The sequence below is a fragment of the Penaeus chinensis genome, chromosome 40, assembly GCF_019202785.1.
Source record: "Penaeus chinensis breed Huanghai No. 1 chromosome 40, ASM1920278v2, whole genome shotgun sequence".
NCBI classification, from domain to species: domain Eukaryota; kingdom Metazoa; phylum Arthropoda; class Malacostraca; order Decapoda; family Penaeidae; genus Penaeus; species Penaeus chinensis.
In genome coordinates this window covers 22,879,839-22,899,838 of record NC_061858.1, presented here as the reverse complement: position 1 = coordinate 22,899,838, position 20,000 = coordinate 22,879,839, and the positions used below count along the sequence as shown (strand labels likewise).

The 20,000-nt window shown below is 38.7% G+C and overlaps 1 protein-coding gene across 2 annotated transcripts in view; it reads left to right on the top strand.

Annotated features, from left to right (window-relative positions):
- The window catches only part of LOC125047201, an 18,221-nt gene extending 6,492 nt beyond the window's left edge, over window positions 1–11,729 (top strand). The window contains exons 3-7 of one of the 2 annotated variants that reach the window (XM_047645348.1): window positions 762–903; window positions 1,254–1,756; window positions 2,144–2,304; window positions 9,033–9,213; window positions 10,099–11,729. In XM_047645348.1, the coding sequence (XP_047501304.1) occupies window positions 762–903; window positions 1,254–1,756; window positions 2,144–2,304; window positions 9,033–9,213; window positions 10,099–10,416 (1,305 nt within the window). In that variant the 3' untranslated portion in view covers window positions 10,417–11,729. Of the gene's footprint in view, window positions 1–761; window positions 904–1,253; window positions 1,757–2,143; window positions 2,305–6,182; window positions 6,400–9,032; window positions 9,214–10,098 lie in introns of those variants that run through there. The other variant, XM_047645349.1, reaches the window with a different exon arrangement.
- The last annotated feature ends 8,271 nt before the right edge of the window (window positions 11,730–20,000 follow it).

The window sequence follows — 20,000 nt, the reverse complement described above, 5'->3', positions numbered from 1 at the left end:
GGTACAACGTGTAGACACATGCTATGCCCACTGTGTGTACTTGTTTGATTGTTTTTACACATAGATGGCCACACTTGTACCAAGTCACCAATGAACCAGTTACAAGTACTGCCCGTCTCACCCGTTCACCCTTTTCTTTGCTTCACGAAATATTTTACGTTATCTTATTTTGCTGTTACTAATGTTAAAAAACATTATAATAATTATAATGTTTATAATAAGAATAACACCATCGATATTCATAGCACTAGTAAAATATACATTTTCCCCGCCAATTCAAATCAGGTAAGGTCACAAGGTCTACTAATTGACTCCTTTACGGCTAAGCACTAGCAGAGCCATCTATGGGCAAACATTTCACAAAAAATATAGAAAATAGGCACAGCATTTTCCCCGTTTTTTGTTCATTTTCCCCGCCGGCATTGGATTAAATATCTGATATTTCCTTTATATGTTGATATCTTTTATCCAGTCTATATCTTTAATATATGCTTAATAATTTGAGGAATAAATAGGCAGGGAATAGTTCAGATAAGCAAATTGTACATTTGGGAAAATTAGAAGCCTTACTTTAGCAAGACTGTATTTAAACTGTAGATTAATGTCATCAAGTATGCCCATTTAAAATGTTTATAAGAAGACATTACAATATTAATATGACAACATTTGCTGCATCTGAAAAACTTGCATAGGCCAGCTGATAATAGCCCTGCAACATGGTGGTAGAAGTGTTAATTCAGAATTTTGTTCCTTTAATTCAGGTGACCATTGGTGAATTATCTCCAAGCAGTTTGTTTGAAGGGTTTTTTGAGCACATTGTTAGCAGACCTCGATATTGCATTGGATTCTGCAATGAAGATTGGTTGAGTCGCACTGACGTCTTCAGCAAAAAAGGAGAAAATGGTTTGTAATTTCATCTTTTCTTTATTGGTTTATCATTTAAGTGAACACTGAACTATTTTACTTCTCAGCTTAAAAATTAGAAATTGAGTGGATTATTTTTTAATATTTCACAGAGAAATGCAAGCCATAGAAATAATAAGCAAATATATAACTGTTATTGATTTTACTTTCTTTATTTTTGTGTAATGATTTATTGATAGGTGTTAAAAACTTTTCTTATTGTCAAATTGTTTGTTTATATTCTTTTAGTATTGCATTTGTCATACTGCAATAGATTCTAATGCACATTCATTATAGACTTTAGACTTTTCTGGTAGTGACTTTTGACTGATGCCAAATTACCTCAACAGGAAAACTTACCCTTGCTCAGTACCTTCATGGATCTCTTCCCAAGACGTGTGAATTTGGACTGTTTTCAGCCACAGGAATCATTGGCACTGTTGAAAACAATTATCAAGGACATTGGTTAGAATCCGCTAACAACCTCAATCACATAATTCTCTCCTTTCTGCACGATGAAGAGAAAGATGGGCAAAGGGCCAAAAGAAGCTGCCGGCGTCATAGCAACGATGAGATTCAGGCCAGGGAAGATCTCGCAGAATTGGCATCCCCCGCAGTGTCTGATCAGAGTGCAAGTGCTTCCTCCAATATCTCAAGTCAGGCCTCAGCAGCTAGTGCTAAAGAGGAGGCTAATGTTAAAAGGTCCCGGGTTGGTTACAGCATTGAAGTAGAGGCTAGATGGAGCACATCATTGCGACAAGCAGATGCTGTGTCTTTACTTTTGATACCACACCATCCAGGGGTGAAGTTGAAGTTCTTTAGCATCAGCATGGAGAGCTTTTTAAAGAGATTTGTAAGTATGATTATTGCTCTGATTTAGTAACTTTGTAGAATATAGCTTACAATATTATAGAAGCTTGAAATGGTTACTCAAAGGGTATTGTACAAGCTCTGGTGCAGTTGTGTGTCCTTTTTTATAGGTCCCTAATACATTTACACTTACATTATCTCTTCTTTTCCTTTCAGCTTTATTTATTTTTGTAGTATGATAATTTGACACTTCTAAATTGACTGAATATTGATATGCTTTATTTGATATTGTTAGTCTTAGTTTTGGTTCAGTGGTGTCAGGTTGTTTCCAACAAGATTTTTTAATGCAATGGAAATTATTTACGAAATCATTACAGAAGGTATCACCAACATCCTTGCAATTTTTTAAATGTAGTCATTTTTATTTCAGCGCTCAGGAAGAGCATTGAATGATGTGACAGTATCTCCTGAAGAGTTCAACAAGATGACAAGTATGACACCTGAAGATGACCTGAAATCTCTACTCCTGTTTGATCTTGGTGCAGATGAGGAGACATTCACAGATGCCTTTTTGCAGGCAGCCCTTGAAAGGTAACAAGTTTTTCAACTGGTAGTAATTTCTTTTGACATTTAGTAATGCCTCTACCTGTTTCCTTTTGAAACAGGTATTTGTATTTTTATCATTGTCTCTTCCACAATCAGTCTTGTCTTTCCCTTCACTGGCATGGCTCCGTCTCCTCTCTTCCACGTAAAGCCAACCTGTGTCATAATACACTAAAGGAGGTAAGCATGACCCATGTGAATGAGGCCTCTGCAACAGCTGGGGGATCTATTCAGTCCTCACCCAGTCCAAATCAGTTGTTCCCAGAGGATGAGTAATTAACTTTTAAACTTTTTATTCAGCCAAATACTACATTTTACTATTATAACATCAAAAGAGTGTAATATGCCTAGAGAAAAGAGGGAGAGTGAGGAAGGAGGCACGGTTGTGGATATTGGAATTAGAACATTATTTAAGGACAGATAATTGAAGTTATAGATATTATATAGTCAGATTACAGAAGTCTAGGCTGGAAATTCTAGAAAACATTCCTGCATCCAACTTTTGGCTGGAAATCTACACTAGTGAGGCACCAAATATTCACTTTCACATTTGCAGTTTTGGAAAAAAAAAAAATTCTTCTTCTCTCTCTCTCTCTCTCTCTCTCTCTCTCTCTCTCTCTCTCTCTCTCTCTCTCTCTCTCTCTCTCTCTCATTCTCTCATTCTCTCATTCTCCCTCCTTTCTTTCTTTCTTTTTTCTTGTATTCACATTCACTTTCCCATTACATCCCCCACCCTCCATCTGCAAATATTTAAATTTAAAGAGAGAAATGACCAATAAAGGACATTCAACGCCCTGCATACATTTTTTCTTTTATAGCGACGTCATTCCTTCATCTACTGTAATGATGATAAAAATTTTACACTGAACATTATTGGCAAAGAGCAGACTTTGGTTACGGGAGTCCGCTACATCAAGCAGAAGGTCCCACTTCAAGTACTCTGACACGTCACTGTGGCGTACAGCCATACCCCACAGACCAAGCAGTTTGTTATGACACCAGTAGGCGTGGCCCATCATTAACCCAATGGCGACGGGTCACGGCTATCGCCGTCATAACAATACGCACGATGTGAGGCGTGCGGCTGTCCGTAGCGGCGCCGCGCCAAAACGCCCCGAGGCAATGATTCGGCTTGATGTACCGATATCACGCGCTCAGAGTCGGCGCGCTGCCGCCGTTCGCCAGAGCGTAGAGTTTTTTTTAATTTTCTATACCCGGCGCCATTGGGTTAAGGGATTAACCCCTATCTTCAATTGCCAATATCATTTTTGTGATGATAATCATCAATCAAAAGTTGTAACAAATATATGCATGTGATTCAGGAATTTACATGCACTCATTTATAGATATCGTTACCATGATTATCTTACAACAAGAATTTTTTTAACCCCTTGGTGACGGGTGTAGAAAACTAAAAAAAAAATAACTCTATGCTCTGGCGAACCACAGCAACGCGCTGACTTTGAGTGTGTGAGTTCAGTACATCAAGCCGAATCACTGCCTCGGAGCACTTTGGCGCACCGCTGCAGCATACAGCCGCACTCCACATTTCGAGCGGTTTGTTTTCACGCCTATAGGCGTGACCTGTCGGGAATGGGTTAATCGGTAGAGCACACACAATTCCATTTCGATTTTACTGTCAAAAATAAGTTTTGAGATAAGGGACTTTTCATTTTCAGGGTTACTGTTCAACACAGATTTTTTCAGACTAGTAAAAGATTGTAGCATGTACTGATATAAATTTTTGGCTATCCTTGGAGGTCAAATGAGCAAAATCAGTTTATGGTCAGGTCACTTGAGGTCACACTAGTTAACCAAAGGTGGCCACAGGGGGACTGGGACTTCTTCATCTACTCTTCCTGTTCAAAACTTTTAGGCTTTGGACCCCTGTTGTGTCCAGTGTCCCTATGAAAACATCAGAAATGTCTGATCTGCATTTATGATTTTGTGTACATCTCACTAAACTTAAGATTTCTTTAAATCTTGCAACCAATATTGACACTAACAAAAGACTTTATTTCATGTTCAGCTAACACATTGAGGATGAATGCAGCTGAGGCATTCATCCTCCTTTTCCCATCTCTTGGCAACTGCTTGCACTGCCTGCAAAAGTTTGTTATTGCTAGTACATTTAATTTTCACTGGTTATAAAAAAAAAGATAATAATAATAATAAAGAATTAAATGATTTTTCAAAGTTTTGAATTTGGAAAATTTATTGAATTTGAATATCCATGGTTCACATTTACATTCGCAAGTATGAAATCTTCTTTGTTATATTTTAGATATCTGTGATATTTCCTTTATATTTTGATATCTTTTATCCAGTTTGTATCTTTGTTGTCTGTGTAATTGATGTAAAAATTGGCATTGTATAGGTGCATGTAGGACAGTAGACAATATTTAACCCAGTGGTGACGGGTGTAGAAAACTAAAAAAAAATCTACGCTCTGGCGAACCACGGCAACGCGCCAACTTTGAGCGCGTGAATTCGGTACATCAAGCCGAATCATTGCTTCGGAGCACTCAAGCATGTCCATTTAAAATCCTTTATATGAAGATATTACAACAGTAAGGTTTTTCATATCTTAGTATTCATCCTTCATTGCTGGGTGTCTCATGGAAAATGGTCCATTTCTGGGTGTCACATTTTTTAAGACTTCCATTCTTGGTGTTTGAGGGGTATAATTTATGGATCTGAATAACATCCATCATGTCTTAATGGATATTTTCAAGACAATTTCCTATTGTACACATAACCACAAGTTATATGATGAGGTCATACAAAAAATGAAAAGTCATTAGTAGTTCCACTTACCTGCAATTGACATCATATAAGGATGAAGGGTGTGGGGAAATTATGAGGAGAAGGAGATTGAAAGACAGACAGAAGATCAAAATTAACTTTAAAACAAACGCTGAATTTGAGGAGGGAGGAAGGAAGACAGAAACACAGATAGATAGACAGAGAATGAGGTAGGTAGGCAGATGATGTGACATCATAAAGTTTTACATCACAAAGTAATATTAGTAATGCCATGAAGCTGAGGAAGTGGCATCACAAAGTGATGTATATGACATCATTGCAGTCACCATATTTACTTTCAAAATGTCAGAGAAAGAAGTGAGGTCACTCTATGCTTTGATTGGGTCATCCACAGTGAGCCTTGCACATGGGTCACCATTAACTACTATAGATAACACATGGAAAGCTGTGTGTATGGCACTCCGAAGAAACAAAGCAAAAAATTTTAATTTGTGAATGTAGAAAATATACATTTGTTCCATTTCTAGTCCACAAACATAAATGAAAAAGCATGTATGAGTTATAGCACCACCATTCTGCATTTTTAAAATTCTTTCTCCTTCATTTTCTTTCAGTGTTATGAAACTCCATTCAAGAGAGATACATGAAAGTTCTTGATTTTAATAATTAGGTTTATTTGAATGGCGACTATCCTTGGTCTGTGGCTTGTAGACCCAGCCCACACAAAAACTTACACAAGGTATCAAAACTCCTTGCCTCCTGTTTGAAATGCTATTAGCCATTTTCCATATATCGGGGTATATCTTTGTCATTAGATATATTGTATCATAATGGTAATATACTATGTAAATGCACAGGAATTGGTCATCCCTGGAGACAGCCCTCTCTCAGGCATGGGACCTATGAAAATCCTGTAGGAGCTTATAATTGAGCCCTCTCTTTATGCCACAATGAATCAGTCTCCCTCTAAGTACTTTGTGCACCCATGACAACACATCCTGGTCATCTTTCACAGAGCACCAATTTCCTATGGCAATATTTTCCAGTCACCTGCCCCTCAACCAATTTTTTTTTCTTGACAAGACCTCTCCATCACCCAGATCCATTGGGTTAACCCCAAAGAACTACAGTGAACTTGTCTCTGATTGGGGAAGATTGAAACAGCTGGCCACTCAGACCCACCTATCATCTGGATGTTATATTCAGCAACTATCCTGGACTTGACCATCTCACTTCTGTAAACAAGTGACAGTATTGTGATACCGTTGGACTCCACAGTTTTACAGACTTTCATCTGCAGGTCTCTTTTCATGTACTTGCACTTGAACTACACCATGCAGCTGGTCTACCAACTGTAGCTGATGATAAAGCCAACCAAGTATGAAGCTCATAACTTCTATTGCCCATCAGGCTAGTGATGGCCTTCAGGGATGAATGATGGTCGCCCTTAAATCAACCCAGGCATATTCTAAAGGTGTTAACACAGCCATAGGTTGGACCATTACTGACAGCATGCTTGTACACTTGATACAAGAGCATGCCTGTTTTTCAGGAATATGAACCATAGCCCCCCAAAATACCCAGAATCTCTACAGATACCCTTAGAGGAGGACTGTATATTAACCGAACATAAATTAACTGTCAATTATTTGCTTCAACTTTCATGGGCAGGCACCATTAGGATGTCTCCTATTGTTGACTGCCACTTGGAGGTATCAAATCACTAAATAAAACCTTTCCTGCATCATGACTAAAGCCCATGATAAGCTTGCAGATGCAGAGGCAAAAATAAATAAAGACGGCAATGTAAGAAGTGATGAAGAGAAAAATAATTAAAATCATGTTTACAGTACACAGACATAGGGGGGAAAAAATCACATTGAATTTAAGGGGACCGTCCCTAATGGAAAGGGGGTGAAGTGATAGGTTGATTTTGAGTTAGCTAGCCTCTGGTGTACTTACAGAAATGAGGAAACTACCAAAAGACTGTTAGAGCCCACCTCAGGTTATTTCTAGGGAGGAGCAAGGGCATAAGCACCAACAGGTAAAAGTACATACACAGGTACATCTTTATAGACTTTTGCTTGTTATAATCTGGTATACAGCATTTGATAATGACATTGCACAAAGATATGAGTTCATGAATGCCCAAAGAACACTTTTATACCAATATTGGAAAAAATGAAAATTATAATGATTTATGATGAATTGTTTTGTGAGATTTTTCTTTAAAATTTAAGTTTTGTGTACATTTACACAAGAAATATGCCTTCCAGCAATATGCTGTAGCTTCTAAATGGGTCTGTATGTGTACCAAGAACAAAGCACAAATGTTAAAAAATAACAAGGATAATAATATTTTGGTTTCAATTTAATGTAATAGTCGGTACTGTCCACCATCATCAAATTTGTTTTGATTTGAAATTTATGTTGTAAAGAGCACTTCAATACAAAGGGCACCTCATAGGAAGAGTTATGAACTTCAGAATATGAGGATGAGGAGATGATGATTGTTTTATGCTGAACATTATAGTAAACAGTGATACCTGCTCTAAAATAAAACTATATGAAATTTTAAAATCAGTTTTATACATAGATAACCAACTTCACCCAGACATCAGATTATTTTTATTTCCTTATTTTCAAAGTGTATAGACCTAATTAACCTCCCAGTTTACTCTTTTCCTTGAATTTTCAGTATTTTTTTTATTACCCTTGTTAATGATGTCAAAGTCATTATTATTATTATTGTGATTGTAGATATTATTATTAGCAATAATAGCTAATAGAAATCAAAACTTAAAGATGCATATGTTGAATGACATATCACTTCAACCAGGTGTTATAGGTCAGTACATCCCTCTGCGTGCTTTCCTCATCGAAAAATCCATTTGGGAGGGTAACCGCATTTAATCAAGTAGGCCTATTAACTCACTCCTTTGTGATGAAGCATTTATGAAACCATTTATGTGTTAACAAAATTAACTTACCATAAAGTTTAATGGGTAGTACATTTAGACATTCCTTTAGGGAGGTCAGTTTAGAAACAACTTTCCTATATGGTGTTGATCATTTGATGATTGACAGGTTGATGATGATCAAAATCAGTGTACTGCATTCAGTCAGTAATCATTAACCTCTTGAGTGTATTTCTGCCTTAACCCCATAATCTCCAGAGTGTAGAGTTCTATTCTTTTCTTTTTTCTCTTTTCTTTTCTTTTCTTTTCTTTTCTTTTCTTTTCTTTTCTTTTCTTTTCTTTTCTTTTCTTTTCTTTTCTTTTCTTTTCTTTTCTTTTCTTTTCTTTTCTTTTCTTTTCTTTTCTTTTCTTTTCTTTTCTTTTCTTTTCTTTTCTTTTCTTTTTTTTCTATTCTTTCTTTTCTATTCTGTTCTTTTTTTTTCTATTCTTTTCTTTTTTTTCTATTCTTTTCTTTTTTTTTCTTTTCTTTTTTTTCTATTCTTTTCTTTTCTTTTCTTTTTTTTCTTTTCTTTTCTTTTCTTTTTTTCTATTCTTTCTTTTCTATTCTTTTCTTTTTTTTCTATTCTTTTCTTTTTTTTCTATTCTTTCTTTTCTATTCTTTTCTTTTTTTTCTATTCTTTTCTTTTTTTTCTATTCTTTTCTTTTTTTTTCTTTTCTTTTTTTTCTATTCTTTTCTTTTCTTTTCTTTTTTTTCTATTCTTTTCTTTTCTTTTCTTTTCTTTTTTTTCTATTCTTTTCTTTTCTTTTCTTTTCTTTTCTTTACACGTCAGCAAGGGGTTGAGAAGATGATAACAGAGAAATTGTTATTTGGAGCTTAGTTGTTACAAGTATGTAAATCTTGGATCTGTAGATAGTGTGATAAGCTAGAAAGTATAGAATTAAAGCATCACCATATGATTTTGTTGTTATTATCATTTTTATTGATATTAGTGTTAGTAGTATTAGTATTTTAACAATGATTTCTTTCATCAGACAGAACTATCAACTGGCAATTGGAGGAGGAGTAGTTGAGAGTCTGCAGTGTGGAGACAAGAACAATGGTGAACTCACTAGTCTAGGAGTTGCTATTAGTGGACCAAACGTCATGGCAGCTTCAGTTGTGATTTCAAAATATGTTAGCAGTCCCAAGGGACTAGAGTCATACATGAAGCAGGTAAGACTGCTGTTTGTGAAGAAAAAAAGTTAATAATATATTGGTTATTTGTGGTTTCCTCCATAATATAGATTTTTTTTATCTCAATATATATATATAATTTTGTGTGTGTGTGTATAGGTGTGTGTGTGTATAGGTGTGTGTGTGTGTATAGGTGTGTGTGTGTGTATAGGTGTGTGTGTGTGTGTATAGGTGTGTGTGTGTGTGTATAGGTTTGTGTGTGTATAGGTGTGTGTGTGTGTGTGTGTATAGGTGTGTGTGTGTGTGTATATAGGTGTGTGTGTGTGTGTGTATAGGTGTGTGTGTGTGTGTGTGTATAGGTGTGTGTGTGTGTGTATATAGGTGTGTGTGTGTGTGTATAGGTGTGTGTTTGTGTATATAGGTGTGTGTGTGTGTATATAGGTGTGTGTGTGTATATAGGTGTGTGTGTGTGTGTATAGGTGTGTGTGTGTGTATAGGTGTGTGTGTGTGTATAGGTGTGTGTGTGTGTGTATAGGTGTGTGTGTGTGTGTGTATAGGTGTGTGTGTGTATAGGTGTGTGTGTGTGTGTGTATAGGTGTGTGTGTGTATAGGTGTGTGTGTGTATAGGTGTGTGTGCATGTGTGTGTGTGTGTGTGTGTGTGTGTGTGTGTGTGTGTGTGTGTGTGTGTGTGTGTGTGTGTGTGTGTGTGTGTGCATGTGAAGATATGTATATGTGATTATAAGCAATATAAACATTTAAGAAATATATATATGTTCATAGAGGAAACAACACTTAGGCAATATATGTATATATGTTTATGTACATAAGCATGTATATTTGTATATATTAATTTATCTGAATATTCATCTAAGATTATTTATATATTATTAGCTATAGATAATGGTGTTTCTTTTGGCCAACAGCTTAAATCTTGTGGACTCCCAGAGGATCAGAGTTTAGCATTTATGTTCACATGTTGTGGCCGTGGTTACTCATGGTATCGGAGACGAGGCAATCCTTGGTTCGACTATCACAACGTTGAGACCAAGGCCTTCAGACAGGCCTTTCCAAACACACCTATCTTTGGCTTCTTCGGAGGAGGAGAGATTGGTCTGTGTCACTTCCCAAAATTTAATAGCACAGAAGCAGATGAGGACATGGGTGTTAGATACAAGAAGCGCAAGAAGAAAAAATTATTCCATCAGTTCTCTACAATTATCGTTCTTTTATCATTTTTGTGATAATCTTAATTACATAGGTTTCATATGCATTATGTCAGAAGAATGAGCATTTTTAATCTTTATATTGTGTGGAATGTTCTGTAAAAACTGTTAGCTGGTGAACAAGAAAGAACAGGAGTGATAGTAAAAACATTTGTCATGTTAAACTTCTGCCAAGGTAATTTATCATGGTAAGATAAGGTATCTGTGGGATAAAGTATTAAGTGGGAAGAGTATGTTCTTCATTTTATATATTTATATCAGAGTATTACATAATTGGTCTTTTAGTCCTTTTGGAAAACTGCTTAATATTTTCTCATAACTTTAATTTGAATGTCAGTATAAATATGTATCTATTATTTAAAAAATTGTACATTACCAAGCTGTAAATTAATTAGGCATAAGAGTATGAATGGGTATTCAAATACAGATAATAAAAGAATATATGATATATGTAGATGTAAAGATATCATAATCTATTTTGATACTCCTTTTTAATAAATTCTTCCATTCAGAATTAGCTGCATGAAGTTTATCAGAGAACTCGAGTTCATTCCATTGTGAAGTTTTGTTTTTCTTAAGCTTTTCTCCTTGTGTGTGTGTGTGTGTTTGTGCATTCCCACATGTGCATGGATGTGTGAAAGTTGCGTCTGAAAGATCTTTTTTAAAAGGGAGTTTCAAGTGATACATTTTGATTAAAATACGTCAGAATGTAATTTTCTTTGTAAAGCAGAGTACTTCATTTAAGATAGATTACATTTTAATTTGATTATTGAATTGTAACCACTATTAGCAGTCTGAGTTTAAGGTCACTGTTATTAAGTACTGTATATAGTATTCTCTAGATTTGTTGTTCCCTTATATTAGAAGCACATCTATTTTTTGCTTTTATTTACCAGCAGGATGACCAAAAGGATTTATAAGGGTTAAAATAGTTTTGCCTAACCTATTTACAGCTATAACAAAAATAACTGAACTGTATTTTCTCCAATTTCAGTCAAGAAATTAACCTGTGTTTCAATGATATACAGAAAGATAATAAGAAAAAATAGTTATAACTACTACATATTCCAATGCTAATATGGTTGATATTGCTTGTGAAGTAGTTCTTACAAAATTAAGAACATTTCATTCCTTGGCAGTGTGTTTGGGGGTTAATCTAGCAAACTGGAGAGTCATAAATTAAATTTGTTATGCTATTTTAAAACCAATGATTGAGTTATACACAAGTGTATAAACTAATACAGGCAAGCCCTCAACTTGTCTAGTAAATCTGTTAAAGAAGGCTGAGAAGGCAATCACTGTAATAAGACTCAAATAAAGGAAATGCTTTACAGGCTAGTTTTGATTTGCCAATCATCTCACCACATTAAACCATTTCAGTATTTTGTGACATATATGTATAAATATATGTATATATATATATGTATATATATTAATCTGACCTTCAGAATCACTATTCATTCTAGACAGAGAAGGTCAATATTTTCATTTAAGTTTTTGATCTACAATCATCCAAGTTTAACAATCTAAATTAAGAATTAAGGGGGGGGGGGCTTAGGAGACGGAGACTTGAGACCCAATGCTGTGGCCTCATCCCTAGACTCAACTAATCTTTTTCCTCTTTTCATTTCCATCTCTACTCCAACCCCTTCTACTATCCATTTCCTAAGGTGTGAGATCCATGTTGAAAGGATGAAAGACTGACTTGGTGCCAGTACTGAACAGCCAGGGGGAGCCATGGGTAGGGTATTCCCCTGTTTAGTTGTCTAGCCTTTACCCCTCAGGGGGACCCTGTGGGGTGGACTGTTTCTCTCCCCACTATACTCTAGACTTACCATGGCCAGTAATGAAGACTTTATACCCTTATTATCAAATAGCCCCACTGATTCAAATTCTCCTGGTTCCCCAACCCCAGGTTCTCCTTTGACCATGACTCTGAACAGTGTTACTACTACCCCCTCCTCAATGCCTACTACCACAACATCCACATCCACAGCCTTATTGTCCACCTCTCTGCAATACTACCTCACTCAACACTACCTCTTCCACACATCCACGTCCTTCTACTACCCCTACCTCTTCAGACATCTTAAATACTTTATTCAGCCCAGCCAAATGGGATCGATTTTTAGTGCCCCGCCCCCCCCCCCCCCCAACTCCTTACTTTGACAACACACTCCTCTACCAGCAATGTCTCCAAAAACTAACAGGCAAAGTTTCCTTCCTTAGCCACTCCGATCATCCCCGTCTCGTCACAGTTAAATCCGAAACCCATTATCAACCCTGACAGATTTCACTGGCAAACCCATTCCTGCAGAACCTCATCCCACCCTCAATACTTGTATTGGAACTGTCTATGTCTATGGCAAAAGTTGGTAAGATTGTGGAGAATATTTACTCGCCAACCTCATAGACTGTAATATAGTATCAATGCAATGATACACCATACCCCCTAGAGGCCGTCGTAAGAACCCCACCAACATTGCCAAGATTACTTTTTGTATACACTACCTCCCCTGTTTATATTGGCAGAGAATCCCTCCTTGTCTGACCATATCAACCCCCCCCCCCCCCCCCGATCAATGTCAGAATTGTTGGCCTCTATGCTACCCCGCTCCACAGCCCGTTGCCCTCTGTGTGCCCAACTTGGTCCTAAGCAATCAAACTACTCCTTACAGTCAGTATAACAGCCCCCATAATGCATTTTATAGGGGCTGCCCGACCTACAAGTTTGAGTCTGAGGTAGCAACTCTCAGATTCAGACCTGGCCTCGGTCTGCACGAAACAAGACAGGAATCACGTCAACGAGGTTTTTCTTACTCCCAACTCCAATTATGTCGCTCGCTCTGCCCCTCACCCTCCCTCCCGAGATGTTCCTAGACCCAAGTTCCTATTCCTCCTCCTCCTTACATTCTCACTTCTATTCCTTACTTCCCCCAGTCAAATTCTTTGCCATTCTAAATCCAAACACTTCAATCTCTACCGCTTCCCCAATACCTACCCCTGTCCCTTCGAGCACTACCGCAGCCGATAGATTAAATGTTCCACCCTTTTCCTACCACACACTCACTTCTACGTACCTCTGCCTCTACCCTTCAGACACCAGTCTCCTCTTCCCACCCTCGTTTGTCAAAAACTCCCCAACCAACTCAATTGCAGAAACTCTTGAAGATATTCAAAACTATCTGCTCGAGTCCAAAATCGACAAAGAAACCCCTTATCTATCCTTCAGTTTCACAACCCCCCACTCCCTCTACACTCAGAGTGACTGCCGATATCCAAGCTCCTGCTCATATTCCCCCTACACCCTTCTCCTATTCTCTCCCAACACCCCCACCTCCAGCTCCAACTACATTAACCGCTATACAGCCCCACTATCCCTTCCACTCCCCCCCTGGATACACACGTGAATCCCTTATACAACACCACCTCCCCCCTCTCATTCCTTATCTCACCCCCTAGCTCCTTCCCCTTCAAATTCTCCAACAGGCACTGTTATCACTCGTAGATCTACTTCATAATAGCTCTTCTACACTGGAACAGTTGCGGTTTCCGTTCTCACAGACCTGGCCTTTGCCATATCCTTGGGTGAATATTTCATCCAGGTCAGTAGTGGCTCTCACCTAATCTCCACATTTCTCTTCCATTAAGACCATCAGAGAACGCACCCCTCACCTTCTCTCCGCTGAGTCCGATAATGCTCCTTTTTCTTCCTCTGAACTTCACGCTGCCCTACAGTTGTGCCGCAACACCCATGAAGGCCCTGGCGGCATTCATTACCGTATGCTCCGACACCTTCCATCTTCCTCTCTATCCTTCCTATTAACTGTTTTCAACCACATATGGACGAAGCCCTTCTTGAAGCCCAATAAATCAGGTACCCTCCCTCAAGATTACCGCCCCATCGCTCTACCTGTTTTTGCAAACTACTAGAACAAATGTTTAACTTCCGCCTAATGTGACATCTTGAATCTCACAATCTTCTCTCTCCTTCCCGGTTTGGTTCCCCCCGTGCCCGCCGTTTCCGAATCTTACAGACACATATATCCTGGGGCTCAGATCGCAAAATTCTCCTCCATCTTCCTGTTACCTTCATCTCTCCACTCTTCACCCCCCCAATCCCTTGCCCGTTGTTGTCGTGGGGGGGGCTTAGGAGGCGGAGACTGGGACCCAATGCTGGGGAACTCCCCAACCAATATTACAGACTTAGCCCTCGACTCAACAAATTTTGCATGGTCTTTTTTTTCCCCCTCCTACTTTTTCCTTTCTTTCCCTTCACCAACCCCTTCTACTATCCACTTCCTAAGGTGTGAGAGCCGTGCTGAAAGGATGAAAGGCTGACTTTGTGCAGTCCTGAACGGCCTGAGGGAGCTATGGGCACGGTATTCCCTTGCTTTAGTTGTCTAGCCCTTACCCCTCAAGCGACCCTGAGGGGTGGACCGTTTCTCTCCCCAACATACTCCAGGCTTATCATGGCCAACAATGAATAACCATTAACCATTAACCATTAACCATACCATTATTAGAGGCAATGAGGCTTGCCTCTTCATCAAATAGCTCCACCAATTCAAACTCGCCCGATTCCCTGACCCCAGGCTCTCCTTTGACCACGGCTCTGAACACTACAACTAATACCCCTTCCTCAATGCCGACTAGTACAGTATCCACCCTAATCAACACCCCAGGAGACATTTCTACTCCCAACATGCTCAACTTCAACAACTATACCCCCACAACCTTCTTCATCAACTACCCCATCCTCCCTTATTATTGTCCACCTCCCCATAACACTACCTCCCTCAACACTACTCCCTCTTCCACATGCCCCCGTCCTTCTACTACCCACATCTCTACAAAATTCTTAAAGAATCTATTTAGCCCAGCCAAATGGGACCGATTTTTCGTGATCCCTCCCACAACTTCTCACACTTTCTGCTTTGACAACCTGTTTTCATTCCTCAAATGCATATACATCCTTCACTTGATCTAACCCCTATACATTACCTTACCCAACCTTAACCAATTTACTCGTCAATTCCTTTGCCCAACTTTGACAACTAATCACTAACTCAACCACCCTTCACTACCATTTACTAAAGTGCTTAGATGTCTAGACCTTAGATGTCTAGCACATTTATTTTGCTTTTAACCATTAACCATCTCCACTCTTCATGTATAGTGTTCTCTCATGACCTGTCCTTAAAGGGTCTGTGATACCTTGGCAATCAGGAATTCACAGACCTGTCAGTTGTATATTGATTCAGTGTGTGATAATGTTCACATAACAATAAGTTCTAAAGTGATGAAAAAAAAAAAAAAAAAAAAAAGCGAAAGCTCCCACGCACGAAGGTAATCCCCAGAAGTATCAAAATGGTTGAGGGCATGGCACCCTTTAGGTGTGCCATCTTCAAATCCTTGACCCGTTTTGCTCAAATTGCTCAAAGTGGGGCCACGGAACACGTGCTTGTCCACGAGACGCACCGCGATGCTGGTACCCCGCTCTTCCACACGGAAGTTCAGAATGCGCAGAAAAGATTTCCGAAGGAAAAAATGTTCCTCGGTAATGCGTGAACTGCCGACAAGAGCATAATGCCAATTCTCTATTATGCGCTCACTATTCAAAGGACAAAACAAAAAATGGCAGCCCTCCCCCCCACAAAAGTCAGCTTCGCCAGCTTCGATGATGTGGGGGGGAATTCTCACACCTGCAGAGGTCAACAGTGATGGCCCCTGCAACGGAAGCCATGGCACCGGTCACAGTACGAACACACGCAGGAGTTCAGCTGCAGCTCAGCTCTCTCTGCAGCAGGACAAACAGGACTCCAACGGGGAAATCAAAGAACTACTGCAAATGGTATTTCGGCAGATGGAGCAGATGATGTTCATGATGCAGCAACAAATGCCTCAGAAATCTCAACTTCAGGAAAGGATGTTCACGTTCCTCCTCGATCAACAACAGCATCACCCTGTAGTAGGCCTTGGAAATGGTCAAGTAATCAATGTCTCCGAGTAATCTCTTGAAATGTATTACCTGGAACATAAACAGTTTACAGAAACGCAAGGCAACTCTCTCCCAGTACCTTCACTCCGAAAATGTTGATGTGTGTTGCCTTCAGGAAGTCAGAACTATTGCTCGCTATGTAAAAATTGCGGGATACACATACTATGACAGACCAAATATTGGTAACCCCTCTACGAAAGGGCTTGCCATTTACATAAAGAACTCGATTCCAACGAAAGTGATTGATTACAATCATGCAACTCCTGTGCTGAATATCTTAGTATTAAAATATTTCTTGACGGTAAATCTATCACCATCATTGATGTATATAATCCGCCTTCGATACCACCTTGCTACTAAATATCATGATGAATTAATTGAAAGAATTGCCTACTGGTATGAAGACTACTCATACCAGCCTGGATCACTTAAATTAAACTCTCTGTCTGCAAGTTGGCAATATCATTACTCAACCACAGCCTAAAAGCCCTGCCAAGCACGGATCTTTATCCTCTAGAGGTAGACGTGCACAACAATTGAGATAAAACTTATTAGAAGGCTCATACAATCTACAGTAAGTCACCTACGATACTTTGGGAGAAACCAGTACTTAGCTAGGAATCTTGTGTTTTTAGTAAAAAGATTATTGAGATAAAGACACGAAAACAGGAGGAAAGATTTTATGCCTGGGAAGAATCAATGGACTCCATGAGTAATGTATGGAATGAAATCAGTACGATTAAAGGCAATACATGCAGTATAACACCCCACCCACATCCAGAAAGGGTAGCCTCATCTCTCCTCAAAAATGGTGTGAGGATGCTTCTCTTGTTAGTCTCCCATTATCCATATGCAGGTGCTCCCTTAAATTAACCCAATGCCGCAGGGGAAAATTAATAAAAAATGGGGAAAATGCTGTGCTCCTTTATTATATATTTTGTGAAATGTCTCGGCACATAGATGGCTCTGCTAGTGCTTAGCCACAAAGGAGTCAATTAGTAAACCTTGTGACCTTACCTGATTTCCCCTTTCCTTGAATTGGCGGGAAGAGTGTATTTTTTACTAGTGCTATGAATATCTATGGTGTTATTCTTATTATAAACATAATCACTATAATGTTATAAACATTACTAACAGCAAAATAAGATAGCGTTAAATATTTTCGTAAATCAAATAAAAGGGTAAAACGGGCGAGACGGGCAGTACTCGTAATTGGCTCATTGGTGACGTAGTACAAGTGTAGCCATCTATGTGTTAAAACAATTAAACACGTAAACTAACAGTGGGCATAGCATACACGTACACGCCATCCCCATCGGCATTGGGTTAAGCATTAAAACGAAATTGACTTTCAGTACCACCTCTTAGATGAGGCTGATGCACCATTAACAAGGGAGGAACTCCTTGCAGCCATTAAGACTAGCATATCAACTGTACCTGGGGTTGATGGAATTACTTTCGACATCATCTTGCATAGTACTTGGAAACAAGTAACGATCATTCCAATTTAAAAATCAAGGCCGGATGAATATAGACCAATTTCTTTGACGTCCTGCCTGTCTAAAACCTGTGAAAGAATCTTCCTTGTTTACTCCACCAGATCAATGACGCGATCCATCAATCTGTCTTTGGTTTTCAAAAAAGGAGAGGAATACAAATGTGTCTAGCACAGTACCTAAATGGAAGTAACGCACAGTCTTCTTATTTCATAGATTTTAAGGGAGCATTCGACAGAGCCTCCCCTACTGTAATCCTCCATAAACTAACTCTTTTAGGAGACGAGGGCAAGCTTCTGCTATGGATACAGGATTATCTATCTTTGAGAAGAGCAAAATTGTAGTACCAAGGCACCCACAGTGCTTATGGCGAATTGCAATTAGGCACTCCACAAGGGGGAGTATGGTCCCTTACACTGTTTAATACTGTTACTTATGCACTCTCTTTGCAAGCTCAACGATGAGTTAGGAAACCTATGCAGCATCACATCCTATGTTGATGACATTCTTATTCGGGTATTCGATAGGGGGGATTATGTTCTACAGAGGTTCAGCAAAAAGTGTGCCTCCCTTGGTCTCATAATCAACCCAATCAAAACTAAGCATATTTCCAGATCTCGTAAACTACCTTATATTCCAAGGATAGGTGGACAAACTATTGCAAGAACTGACACCTCATATATCTTGGTGTTCCACCTCATGTCCCACAACTCTCGCTTTACCAAGGATATTGTTCAAAACATCAAGGAACATTGCCTTGAGCGTTTAATACCATTGCAATACATAAATAACAGATATGTAGGTGCCTCCCTGAAAGTCCTAAGGTTGATGTATATCTCTCCCTTGTTAGGTCCAATTCTTAGTATGTTGCCACCGAGTACCGTCAAACCCCTCGAATCTATGATGTAAGGCCATGAGTTAGATCTCCCCTCTATTTACAGTCGTGTCACCCAAGTTAACACCATACATGGCATCAGACCACGGATCTCCAATATCCTATAAAATGAGATCAATTATAGAGTTAGGCATGTTCAGCCTCGATACTCCAATCTCATACAGTCCAACTTAGAATGGAAAACTAAAACTGCCCATACTATTATATTCTTCAATGTATGGAACAACAAAGCTATTAATATTCCAGATACAGTACTTGCTGCTCCTTGGCACAGAACTCATGCACATGCTTATATTGATAAACTAATAGGGTCTAAATCCATGGCTTCAAAAACGGAACTAAAAGCTCACTACTTGAAATATATAGATGGCAATCAACATCCGCCCTCATTGTACGCCCCCACATGCAATCTACTGTGATGCCTCCATTGATCCTCATGGAGCAGCAGGGATTGTTGTGCTGATTCCTGATATAGATCTTGAAGAAAGTGTGTGCATTTCCAACTGATGCCGAGGCAGTAGCTATAAATCATGCCATTAAGAAAGGTAGTAAGCAGCAGCGACACCTGGCTGTCTTTACAGACAGCCAAGGCGCTCTCCATAGGCTTACTGCATTTAATCATGGTAACTAGGAATATCCTTCACCAAATTTCTAAACTATCAGAACAGGGAACTCAAGTGTCACTATACTGGATACCCTCTCATACAGGAATTCATACAGGAATATCATTGTGACAGGGTTGATCAATTAGCCAGGTTAGCAGTTTCCCATTAAGATCCATATTATGTAATACCGCTATCTCTCAATCAAATGAAAAAACGAGTTATCAACTGTCTTCGAGATTATGAGGATCATATATGGACTTCTGAAAAGATGAAAAAAAGACGGACATCAAATATAGACAAACCCTATAAAGACAGCAGGTTACATTAACTAGGCTACGCATAGGATATCAGTACGCAATACAATATGTACAGGATGCAGTATTGGATGCAAAACCAGTTTCATATCACCACTGCAAATTGTGTAAGGCGCCCAAGTCGCATAATCTTACCCATTACTTACTCAACTTAGCACTTGTTGATTAGATTAACTTTATTATAGACACTGGTCTTGTCTTTGACATGATTAGTGATATTAAAGTTTTTTTTTTTTTTTTTTTTTTTTTTTTTACCAGCCAGATGATATTTTAATACAGTGATAATAGCAC